The following is a 12,906-nucleotide window of genomic DNA, read 5'->3' on the forward strand; positions in this document are numbered from 1 at the left end:
CTTTGCTTTGGTTGCTCTGTTTTTTTTTTTTCTCGGGGGGGTGGGGGGGTTAAAAACAAACAAACATTTCTTTGTTAATCTAATTCTTTTTGTTCTTTTTTTTTTTTTTTCTTCTTCGTCAATTATTAGTTTGCCCAATCTCTCATTGACGGTAAAACACAAGTGGAGGAGTACAACACTGAAATCACAAAGCTCAGGTCCCGACTTTGCCACTACTTATTTTCCTCAATAGGTAAAGATAAAATTAGCTGCCTTCTTTTTCTCTAACATTGGAAAATGTAACTTGTACTTAAACAAATTATATTTTGCAGATCGAACTAGGAAGTGCAGTCAGTGCTGGTGTGTGATTGCAGCCAAAGACCGGGTACACTATGACATGTCCTTAGCCATATAGATTGTTTATTTAATGGACTTTGTTCATTTGTTTTTTGTTTGTTTATTTCTTCTTCTTCTTTTTTTTTTTTAATTCACAGGTGCAGTGCCAGAAATGTGGTGCATACAAGCACATGCGTTGTTCAAAGTCTGTTTGTGGCATCTGTATCTTCTGTGAGAGTAAGTCACAATATAACTAAACAATGTCCAAAAATGTTTAAAGTGAAATTTTTTTTCGTAATTTTGCCTTTGCACACCAGGACTGTGTAATTAAAGTGGACGTTTCAAGATCCAGTTTTTACACAAAACTATTTTAGACATAACTGTGTCGTATTGTGGGGATTTCTCTTCACAATTAAATTGATATAGTGCTGTTTATATCATTCTTCTTTATGTAACAGCACAGTGCAGCACAGCAGAGGGAAAGGAGTTGTGCAGCATAGTGGGTGGCTATACAGGAGGAGCAATAGAAGTAGCCAGTGAAGAATGTCATCAGGGAAAGCATCAGGCAGCGAATGACAAAGGAAAAGTTCCTAAGGGAGAGAACATCTGCAGCAAATCGACAAGTAACAGTGAGATAGGAAGACTGACAGTCAGAGATGAAGGTACACAGACTGAAAGAGATGAAGGTACACAGACTGAAGACAACGAAAAAGAAGCAGAAGTATACGGCACAAGTCTGAGTACAGATAATGCTGCTGCTGATGATGTTGACAGGATCGATGCAGATGCAGAATTCCAAACTGATTCAGAAGGAACTAGTACAGTTTACAGAGTGCATGGTCGCTTATCTGTACCAAGCTCAAAAAAGAAAACCTACACAATAACAGAAGACGAGATCAAGCGCAGAATCAATGCAGAGAACATGTCAGTTCATGTTTTCAGAGGTTTGATTGGGGTAGGTATACATTTCGTGATTTTGATGTCACCTGAAATAAATCCGGGTTACTCGTATCAATGAAGTGACAATGTGGCTGGAAATTGTGCATTTGCTGCAACATATACACAATTACACCATGTAAACAAAAGCATTTAACTTTGTGCGCGTGTGTGTGTCTCTCTCTGCTCTTTTGGTGTTTGCACTTTTTCTTTTTTAGGGCCGTAAAGCCAAACTGCCCGCAATGATTCTTGACAGGCCTAAGAAGGCCAAAACTAAAGTAACAGTGTTTAGTGTTCTGAGTGAAGAGGAGGCTGGGGAGCTAGCCCTCGGGTTTGCCGGAAGATTGGCCTGCGATGTCACAACAGACATGGTCTGTAAAGGCATCGACCATTCAAGTGCTGATATGACAAAGTAAGTTAGTAAAACAATATGAAAGTTGTATCTTTTTTGGTATTATTTGTCATTTCCCCGTATTTGGGTTATTGGTGTAACATTGTTAATCTTACTTTCTAATAACAGACAGACTCTTCTCAAAATCCAACACAACCTTAAACATGAGCTGACTGATTCCTCAACCTTCAGTTTGCTGACACACACCTTTGGCCCCGCTGCACTGGATTCTGTCATTTCATTCCTGTGTGAAAAACTTGATCTTGTTTCTTAAATAATGAAACCTTTTGTGACTTTTGTTTGTTCTGTAAATCAGAATCTTGAAAATTGTTCATTGTTGTTCTAAGTTTGTGTTAACTATTTGGCAAAAATGATTGGTTCCTAATCCAAACAGCATAATGACTGTTCTAACACATATCTTAAAAATGCTACAAAGAAAGAAAATTATCACATATGTTTCAATATGAATGTAATTGTGTCACACTCTGTTTGTAGTAGCTTTCCTGTTTTATTTTGAGTTTTGGTATGTTTACACTGTTATTTTTATTTCCCGTGTGTTCGTCTTCCCTTATTAGTTTTACTGTATTTAATTAGTCTGATTTAATAACTTATAATTATTTACTTTCCAGTGTGTATATATGCTCCTCGTTTGGATTATTGTTTGTTTGAGTTCTGCCTGTCTTTTCTATTAAAGATTTGGACTTTTGGACTATTAGTGGACCTCGTAGGTTTTTATTCTGTTCAATTGGTAATTGACTGGGTTTAATTTAGTGGCCTGGAAAACAGGCCGGAGGGGTCTGGTCATTTTAACCCCCTAAGACCCGAAATCTTCCATGGCATGCATTTTTAATTTCTCTTTGATATTTGGGCCGATTGGAACCCGATGAATGTAAAAAGAAAGAATTACCAGGTTTTGTTTTTTTTTACCTAATTTTTGTTTCTGAGAAAAATGAGAGCCACATATGAGGACATTAATTTGAAATTTCGATAGAACAGTTGCAGTATAATGTCCTCATAACTGTATATCAGGCACTTGTTGATCAAGATTTAGTATTTTGGTCTAAATAACCCAAAATGTGATGTCCACATGTGTGGACGCCAGGCTGGAGTAAAGTGTTAGAGCTATTTATACCTATGTAAACTTTTATACACTGATTTTTACCTGTCTTGTTTCAGAAAGGTTTAAAAGGGTAATGTCCACAGTTTATTTGTTTATTTATTTGTTTGAATTCAACATATTTTATTAAAGTAATTGAGCTTGAACACAGAAAAAACTGAATCAAATAATCATAAAATCAAATCACTTGCACTATACTGAAGTCTAATCTACTCTGAGCTAATGCCGGTTTCCAACACTAATGATCGGGTGAAGGAGAGAGATGAGGGTGTGCACGGCCACTGGTGCTCTTATCCCTGTTCTTTGTGATACAATCCAACAGGAAAGCAGTCAAACCCTTGGACATTAGCCAAGTTAACGTTCACAAATATATACACACAGAGGAACTCTGAGCCCCAATGTCAGCATTAGCACAAACATGCCACTTCATACCAAATCTCAGTGTGAGGTCAGGTGTTAGTCTCATTCCATTATTCTGGCTATATTTTCTTACTCATTACTATTAAACTTATACTTAAGACTAACTATTAACAAAATCACACCCCAATAACTCTGTTATTACACTTTGTATTTAATCATAAAAAGGCTGGATGTTGAAACCTTTTACTTCTATTTTGTATGAGCCAGGATTCTCAACAGCTGATACTCTATGTCCAAAAAGTGACAGGTATCGTTTTATGGAGCAAAAAACTTAAGAGCGCATATTTTATAAATAATACCAACAATTACAAATGCAGACCTTTAATAGTAATAAGTAATCCTTTATTTATAATGCATAGCAATATAAAAATAGTAACATATGAAAATATTACAATGGGCACAGATGAATTTGTATCAAAAACAGCAACCAAGCCAAAGTAATGAATAACACACATAAATAACAACTGCTTGAGAGACCAAACAATTTCTTTTCATCTGTTCCTTGGCAGAAAGTTAAGACAGCTATTCAGCTTTAGGTTTCAATAAACAGAAGTAATGGATGCAGTCCCTTTGAAATGTCACACAAAAGTCTACTTGTGCATATACTTAGCTTTAACTCTTCTCTTTTTTGTTTTGTATTCCAAAAGGTTTTCATTTTCTCCAGAGGATGTCTCTCTTTCAGTGGTTATCGACTGTTCACATTCATTTTCACAGACTGCTGGAATGTCGATGCTGGCCGAACGTTTCTTGCTAGAATACAATGGCCTAATTTTGCGTGCATTATCTGTCGTCTTTATTTCGTACTGGCATATACTTTTGCCTACTTGTTTTGTTTTTAAGACATTTGTATGCAGTTCATCTATCATTGCAGTAATACCCTCTGGAATGAATGCCCACTGTTTAACTGTGTCTAAAACAGCATTTAGTTTTCCAACTGCATCTTCTGTGCATTTTTTGTCTGTGCTTTCAACTACAGGAGTGTCATTCAAAGTTGATAGAGGACTTTTCAGAGAGTTTTTCATTTGTTTAAAATGGCTACAAGCCACCTTCAGGCAAGCACATGTGTTATAGTGAGAGAACGTACAACAAGTGCACTGAAGTGTTTCAGCCGATGCAAAAAAACACAGATTTCCAAACAAACTTGGCATTTTTATCACTTTCAAGTCCTCACAGTGTACAAAGTAATGCCTTTCTTTCACTGCAATTCTTGCCAAGGTCTGTTTCCATGTTTGGATAGATGTCATTGTCAGCCTCTGCTAATTTTGCAAGTAGCACTAGATGCTTGCAAAGAAGTCCTCGTAAGCCATATGTACAGTTGCAGTAGGACTCAACAGGGCAGACATCATACACCATGTCTTCTCTTGACTCAGATGGGACTTGATATGCATTAACTCCATGGCTGTTCTTGACTGTAATTTTAAGAGCCCAACCACTTTCCATCAGTCTTGAAGCAGAGTCTGAAACTTGAGACAAGGTGTCAGCAAACCTGTTTTTCATGCGGCCCACATCTTGCAGGGTTTTTATGACTGAGAAGTAGTCGTCGGCCTTCCCTAGGAGCACTTCAATCAGATCATCCAGACGCCTATTCTTGTAGCCAGATAAAAACTGGTATTTCAGGCGGTGGAAAAATCTGAAAAACAGTTATTTGAAATGATTAGTAACTGTAATTGAAGGAATTTAAAGTTTTAATCAAGACTGTATTATTTTTTAAAAAATTGGAATACCTATTGCACACGTCTTTTATAAAGGAATGCTCTGTGCCGGTTTAGCTGATTTAGGCAAATCCACCTACTCTGTTTTTTGTTGTGATAACATAAAAAACGCTGCTAGAATTTAAAGGATTTGCCTAAAACCTGTTCTGGCAATGACATGACGAACCTACTCAGTTTAGCCTCTTGGATTAAAGCATAATATCTTTTTTTCAGCAATACAATTGAATGAGGTCAAAATAATAAATCATACCTTTCAATCACATTGTTTGTTTCAGAACGAGCGTGACTGAAGCGACGGCCGTAGTCACACCACATGTGGCCAATGCCTTCCCAGTGCTTCTGAAAATACTGGCACACCAAAGGGTATTGCTTAAATGTCTGGCAGAACTCTGCTGATGTGGCTTTAAAGTCGTCCTCCTAAGAGAATTGGATGCAACAGAATATATTTCAATCCATTTAACAGACCTATTGAAATCTTTAATATTATGTATTGAAGCCCTTTTCCTTTTATTGAATAACATTAAGAATTTTAAGTTATTAATAATATGTCGTGTTTTTGTATTAAGAAGCAATTATTTCTTCCCTTACAATGGCTAAGAAGGAACACTAAACCTATAAGCATATTTGGTTTCAGCATCTGTCTGTGAAAGAATCCCACTCACAAGTTCTACTGCACAGTGGGTGACACAATGATGGTCTGCACAGCTTAAGTACTTGTTTTGATAAGCAAGATAAGAAGCCAGTTTTAGAAATTGTTTCAAAAATCTATTTTGTATCTCTCTGTAACTTTTTTTAGCAACTGAAAGTTATTATGCTCTTAGTGTAATCAAGAAATCAAAATGTGAAATAGACAAATTACACTTACAGATGTGCAAGCTTTCAGCTTACAAAAGAAAGAAATGATTTCATTTCTCTTTTGGGTGTTAGAAAGCCCATGGACCCCGGACTCTGATTTTGAAAGCCATCGATTAACAGCCTGTGAATGTAAGAGAAAAAAAGTTAATCTGGAGAGAGAGACAGAGGAGCAGCTGTACAAAAAGCATAAAAGAAAGCTGACGTCCAAAAATAACTTTGTCACTCACTGGACAAGAGGACCTGTGCATTACAGAAATCAACCAGGCAAACATATTTTTAAATGTCAAAAAGAGCTTTGGGAAGCAGCCACCAGAAGATGAGTGCACTGTGGTCTTAAATGGATGGACATAGTCACTCAACATTTTATCCCTTTATATTCATTAACCTGAGTAGGTGAATATCACAATGAGGCAAATCATAACAACAGGACCCTGTTGTAAAAATGTGTTTCAGGTGCATCTTAGACAACGTGAAAAGAAAACAATGTGGTTTACCTGCAAGACATGGTACCAGCATAGAAGGATAGCTGACTCTGGAAAAACCTTCTGCAAAGCATTTATTTCCGCAAAGTCTTTGTCAACCATAAATGCTCTACAGAAAAAAAGAAAACACTAAATGAGATTAAACAGTATGAAAATGTTTTTGCTATCTCAAAGCACCACTTCAATGCCAAATTAAACATTTCAACTCACAAGTAGATATATAAAATACTGCATACAGCCTATAGGAATAACTTTAACAACTGGAAAGGAAAGTTTTTTGCAGCCCATGCTGCAGCTATAGCATTAGATTCTGGCATGTTATAACTTTTTTGAAAAGGAATTATTTCAAAATTAATAGCTGTCAATGTATTATTTACCTCGGGGAAGTTGGGAAATGCTCACAAACTATTCCAAGAACAGTTTCCAGGGTTTTCTGACTTTCGTTGCTGACAATAGCATAGGCCACAGGGACTCCATGCCCATGATCATCTCTTACAACAAGTGTGAATAAGGGAAATGAATACTGGTTAACGCAGTGCGTGGTGTCAACAAATACTAACTGTTTTGCATAGTTCTCCATGTTTGATTTCATTACAGGTGTCTGCAAAACAATCATTAGTTCTTGGTCAGATGTGTATGGTTGATAGAAGAGAACATGTTCTTGATGTTTTCCATTAAGTAAGGTATGTACACTTTGACTGTCTCCACAGTTAAAGTGCTTCTTCCTCATCATGCAGGTTCTAACACTGTCAATGTCACGTGGTGTGACAAAATGCTCTCTGTTGTGAAGATCTCTGTGTCCATGTTCTTTGGCCCATTTATGACATTCGGTTAGTATGATGGCTGGCTTAGTTCCAAGGGAAAGCAGTTCCTCAATCTTCCTCCTCAAATCACTGGAAATATTGTTGAAATGTGCGTCTTTTGGGTCCGAAGGATCATGCCCATCATGCTTATCATATGTACGCTGCACGATGACTGTGTGGTCTTTCCAACATTTGAGTACTTTAAATGAAACATAGGCCTTACAGCCCACTGCTCTGTAGCTGTTTCGACTTTTTCCCCAGCTCTGATGCAGTTGAATTTGTAATAGTCTCTTTTCCTGTCTTTACCTGAGGCAACATTTAAACATTTATAATGTCCATGAAGGGTTAATGAGTTCAATTTTTCTAACACAACACTGAATGGGTCCTCCTGGCATTGTGACACATGCACACAAAGTTGTGTGTCTTTTCCAGTTCTTTTTTTTTCGTCATTCAGAACACTTCTTCTAATTATATCGTCCATTTCTGGTGGAAAAATAACGAAGGTTTAATTAGTCAATATTCATTAATTCATTTTAACTTGTTTTGGGGTTTTTTGCAATACAATGTAAATATTAAATATAATATTAAAAAAAAAAATATATATAAAATAATATAAAACAAACAGGGGCTAAAAGAAGCTAAACTTTCATATGGTATGTCTCTGGCAACTTTAACATGATGTCCCAGGGACAACATCTACACGATGTCCCAGGGCAACTTCTACATGATGTCCCAGGGACAACATTTACGCGATGTCCCAGGGACAACATCTACGCGATGTCCCAGGGACAACATCTACGCGATGTCCCTGGGACAAATTTGTAAATTTCTGGATTACTGTTAATCTCCATAGAATCAAGAACTCATGTCCAGTTTCACAGCTATGGACCAGTTAATTATGTTTCCAGGTGATAGTTTGATTCATAGATTCAGCACACAACCATAAGTCTAGGCCTTTTAGTCCAGATTCTCTTCACTTATGTTTGTAAAATGATCAGGGAAGCTACTGCAATTTTGCCTGACCCAACCCCCGGGCCACGAAACACCCAAAAAGTTGGGGAACGCTGGTCTAGAGAACACTGGTTAGCTAATGCTGTCGTCAAGTAGCCTATCGCTAGCAAACAAACAGCAAGCCAAGTGAGGAACATATGTATAATGCTTACCGTTTATTAAAGGAAAGTATCCTAAATTGACTTCAAATTCGGCGGACAGGCGAATTGACTTCAAATTCGGCGGACAGGCGGCGGTTTTTCGCTTCTTCACTTGTATTTCGAAATACTCGAAGGCGGGTATTTCGAAGTCGCAAAGGAATGACGTCACAAGAAGGTGATTGGTCACTTGCAATGTTGAACCTGGAACAACATTAATTATGATGATGTGGGAACAATGCTGACACGAGGAAATCAGATCGTCCGAAATTATAGGTGATCATTTATTTATTTATTTTTAACCCGTTGTATCCAGTAGTTTTAGCAAGCAGACTCATGGTCTGAATGCTTTGTTCTACCAAACACATTTGCTTTGCCAAGAGGAGTGCTATAGACTCTCTATAGGTCCCTCTTTTTCTTTATACATCTATTTTATATAATTATTTAAATTATTTTCTGTGTAGTTATATAAAGCCAGAGCTGACAGGTGGTAAAAGAGAGAAGAAGGAGGAGGAAAAGAAAAGGGACAGAAAGTGAGATAGAAAAAAGGTGGGGAAGTGAAAAAAATAACAAAGCACACATGAGCACACTAGGTCTTCAACTGCTGCATCTTTAATGAAACACACTAAAAAAATAAATAGCACCTCAAAGACAAAAAATAACTAACCAGAAAACAAAACAAAACAAAAAACAGAAGTACCCCAGAGACCCAGAGGCCACGGGCAGCTTACCCCACCAGATGCCGGCCATCACAGGACGAGCTGAGGTATTTAAATCTAACGTAAATATGTTTAACATGTTTTGATGGATTTATTTACTTTGTCCTCGTCTTTTGGCTGCTCACTTTAGGTCACTAGAGTGGCTTATCTGCCTCCATCTCACCCTATCCCTAGGATCCTTCTCTGTCACACCAACCTTCTCCATGTCCTTCTTCACGCCATTCACGAATTTCCTCTGTGGTCTTCCTCGTTTCCTTTTGTCTGGCAGCTCCATATTTACCGTAACAACTGTCCTTTCTCTGCTTATTTCCAAACTATCTCAACCTTGCCTCTCTAGCTTTTTCTAAAATTTATGACATTCTTGTTTAACACATGTTGGACTATGATCTCATAGACCTTCACAAGTGCTTGAGGCCAGATTTATTCCTTGCCTTCCATTTTATGCCCGGACATGTCAGGGCAGCTGTCCACTTGCACACAGATGGTACAAACTAAAGATCCTAATGATCTAAATACATTATTTTGAACACTTTTACTAGAAGATGTTTTATTGAGATATCAAGATGAATGATGAAAGTAAAAAAAAAAAAAAAAATAGAAGTAAGAATGAGGGCATTTGAGTGTCCTTGTTTAGAATTATTGTGCATTTTAGATTATAGTATCAGTGTACTAGTTTCAGGTATTACCATCAACCCACGTGTGTCAGGGCTCTGTGTGCAGGCAGATGGAGAGGAGGATCCAAATGCGAGGCTCGGACACTGAATACACCTCAAAACCTCAGCTTTATTGCTGGCACGAAAACAAAACATGAAGTGACCACTGATTACTGAGAACAGAAACAGATAGGCATAATCTGATGGTACGACACGACGCAGAGCACAGGAAAACACAGGCCTAATATACACAGGGTGGTAATCAGGGAATGGGCAACAGGAGGGAGACACAGCTGGGAGGGATTGGACTCACGAGACAGGGGGAGCAAAGCTGCACACACTAACATAAGATGTGGACTTTCACAATAAGACAGGAAACATGAATCACTAAACAAAGACGCAGACACTGAGAGACAGCCTAGACACTGAACTAAACCTGCAATAAACACGAGAACACAACCAAGGAGCAAATCCTAAAACAGAAACAGAAACCTATAATTCTCATAATGGTCAACAATGTAAAAGAATCAAAATACAAAATTAAACCAAGACACGAGAAACTCAAAATACTGGGTCAAAACTGACCCAGAACCGTGACGATGTGACCCTGAACTGTAAAGTTGGTTAAGAAAATGATTAATAAAAGCAACATAATTTTATGTTGTTTTTAAAACAGGATGGAGGCATTTTTTAGGTCAGCTAAAACAAAATCCTAATATCACCTTTTTTCGCCCAATAACAAAACCTTCATTTTTAGGTTATATTTTTGGCGATGGCCATAGATTTAGACTAAAAAATCAGAGGCTTCAGCACTTTTCTGTCAGTTAAAGAAACAAAAATATCCCTTCTACAGGTTGATCATTTACAAAAGTGATGTAGATGAAACTATCATCTACCAGACCCACTTTATAAAATTCTGCACATACAGTCTAGTTCAGCTGAAGACAAAGAACAGATATATAAAGCAAACAGTATCTCAATTTTTTTATTTGTCCAGTGCCTCGACTTTGAAGGGTTTTCTGCTCTGTGCTAAGAAATTGCTCAACAAACTTACACTTTTTTTAAATTATAGAATCAGATTTACAGTGAATGGCATTTAATGTCATGTCTCACTGCTGTATAATTTTTTTTAAAATATATTATTTTAGCCCTTAGCCCTAATTTCAAAGACAATAACAAAATCTTGATATATTGTGAAAGACTGTAACTTACAGACTGTAAGATTTATTTATTTATTTTTAATTTAAATCTTATTTTGTAGCGCAGTAATAGTCTTGTACAACACAACACTGAGGAAGACTAGATATTTCAACAACACAGGAATGGGCAATGGGCCAAGAGATTTGGTCCCTTGAACTGCAAACCCTGAGGAAGAAACCCAAAGGCCAGAAAACAGTTGGCTGATATTTATTTATTTTCTGCAGAGGTGCTGATTTTTTTCCCCAAAGAACTTAGTACTTATCTGAGTGGACAAAGCCTCCATAAGCAAATAAGATTAAGATCACAATCTGGCCAAGTGCTTTATTAAAAAGATAAGGCTAATGAGAACGGCCTATGAGAACAGCTATGTCTCGTTGTCTGCTGAACAAAAGAAGAGCCTTTTTTTGCTATTATAGATTATTAATATATAATAATATATGATATTATAGCTATGAAAATGTTTTATTAGTCACAATTTCATATGTTATATTTGAAATAAAAAAAGGATACAATATTCCAAAGATTTGGAGCAATTATTATATTTACACAGATTATCCCAAAAGGCTTTTATTTCACCGCTTAAATAAATATCTGAGGGATAACAGCTTTTGCACAAAGCTACAATCTCTCAGAAGCCCCACAGATACTGCCCTAAAGCGCGTGTCGTGTTGTTATAGTACATTTTTTCCTGTTTGCTTTAGATAACAAATCTTTCGTTGACCCCGAGGGTTAGGAGAGCATTACAAATTAATCCCAGTTTTAATAAGTCTGTCTTAAGCCTGGGATCTTTGCTCGAAAAGAAAGAAAGAAAGAAAAAGGGGGAGGGAGAGAAGAAAGGGATCCGAGAGGAAAAGAAATATATTAAACCCTGTGATCACAGGCAGCTTTTCTTGTTTGTTATCCCTCCGTTTTACCTTTAATCCAATACTTGCTAATCCAATTTGTCTTTTGGGCTCCAACCCTAACTTCTCCTTATCTTACAGCTTTCTCTTAAATGTGCCGGAGCCTCCAGAGTCAGTGACTGCACTTCATTTCCCAGTGTTGCTGGAGCAAACTGATGTATGTGAAAAAAAAGTTTGGAGGAAAAGGGAAAAAAAGGAAATTGTTGCATGTTAACTGCTCATAACGATGAACATAAAACATAAGAGACTGCTATAGACAAGTTGTAGCTTCAGCCTGAATATGCATGAAGAGCCATAATCAGATCTTGGGCATTCACTCACTGAAGGGGAATATTGGGCAATACAAAGGGATTGATTTAATTACTTGGAGTGGGCCTGTGCTTTGGAGCTGCCTTGTTAGGAGGGAATGAAAAGGCTGGCAGTATCCTTGTGCTATTTTTGGGGGGGGGGGGGGGGGGGGGTGGAGAGGTTGAAGAAGGGTGGAGGGGGTGAAGTTGCAGATGGTGGGGGTACAGAGGTAGTCTAGCTTCTTAAGTCACCAAAGTAATCCCGGGTATGAAGCTCTCCCAATTGAAAGGACCTGCATTGATTGCAAAAAATGAACATGGTGCATTCTCTGTTTAATGTCCTCTGGTTTAATAACCTTCTTTCTGGGGTAAATTGCAGTGTATCACACACACATTTGTCCTTGTATTGAAAGCTTTCAAATTTATTGTCTTTTCACCCGTGCTGTTTCCTGAACGCTGCTAAAGCTGACAAAGGATTGTGATAAACTAATTCTGACTTACTGGCTTTGATGTAGCTTAACAACAAATTTATTCTTTAAATTCGTTACTTTTTTCTGGCTGTTGAACTTGTTCCGTTGCAATTATCATGAATAGTGTAGCAAGACAATGAATTTTATTGGATGACTGTCTTTAACTGTTAAAATCACTTGAAGAAGCACATCAACTATACTTCCCACCCACATAAACTTATATAAAGTGAACTGGTTTCACATATGTACTAATTTTTTCTTCAAGTTTCTTCTCTTTGCTGCTCCCCTTTCAGGCAGTTGTCTTTGCCCAAAGATGACGACAGATTCAAGGGTCTTTAGAGGAAAACAAAGCACTTAAGATATTTTGAAGGGGGAGTAGATGTGAGACTCCAATGCAGAGCTCACCTGATAGATCCCTGAGAGGTGTATTCATCAAAAGGTCCTCTTTCTACCACATAGACTCACACAATAAGCCAGTCAAAGTGGATTCTAGTGC

The 12,906-nt window shown here is 37.5% G+C and overlaps 1 protein-coding gene and 2 long non-coding RNA genes across 4 annotated transcripts in view; 2 read left to right on the top strand and 1 right to left on the bottom strand.

Annotated features, from left to right (window-relative positions):
- LOC308395376 overlaps positions 1-12,906 on the top strand; it is a 291,287-nt gene that overhangs the window by 9,444 nt on the left and 268,937 nt on the right. The gene's annotated exons all lie outside the window — the stretch shown is intronic.
- LOC308395375 lies at positions 559-2,351 on the top strand. Its single transcript, XR_013971383.1, has 2 exons — positions 559-1,663; positions 1,772-2,351. It is a non-coding gene; the product is annotated as an uncharacterized lncRNA (long non-coding RNA).
- Positions 3,500-8,338, bottom strand: LOC308395445 (uncharacterized protein). Of its 2 annotated transcripts, XM_080880308.1 has the most exons (6): positions 8,195-8,338; positions 6,606-7,514; positions 6,241-6,337; positions 5,757-5,867; positions 5,142-5,308; positions 3,500-4,809 (listed from the first exon to the last, which is right to left on the bottom strand). In XM_080880308.1, exons 2-6 carry the CDS (start codon positions 6,959-6,961, stop codon positions 4,347-4,349), a joined length of 1,194 nt encoding a protein of 397 aa, XP_080736434.1. In that variant the 5' UTR covers positions 6,962-7,514; positions 8,195-8,338; the 3' UTR covers positions 3,500-4,346. The 2 variants fall into 2 exon arrangements, with proteins under 2 accessions (XP_080736434.1, XP_080736435.1); XM_080880309.1 differs by lacking the exon at positions 6,606-7,514 and having other exon boundaries at positions 8,195-8,318.

This window comes from Rhamphochromis sp. 'chilingali' (genome assembly GCF_963969265.1).
Source record: "Rhamphochromis sp. 'chilingali' genome assembly, chromosome: 4".
Classification (NCBI taxonomy): Eukaryota; Metazoa; Chordata; class Actinopteri; order Cichliformes; family Cichlidae; genus Rhamphochromis; species Rhamphochromis sp. 'chilingali'.

Coding starts and splice junctions, on each gene's coding strand:
- LOC308395445 (XM_080880308.1), bottom strand. CDS start 6,961: ATGATGAGGAAGAAGCACTTTAACTGTGGAGACAGTCAAAGTGTACAT. Junction 5,868..6,240: donor GCTGGTACCATGTCTTGCAG/GTAAACCACATT, acceptor TTACATTCACAG/GCTGTTAATCGATGGCTTTC. Junction 4,810..5,141: donor ACAAACAATGTGATTGAAAG/GTATGATTTATT, acceptor ACTGTTTTTCAG/ATTTTTCCACCGCCTGAAAT.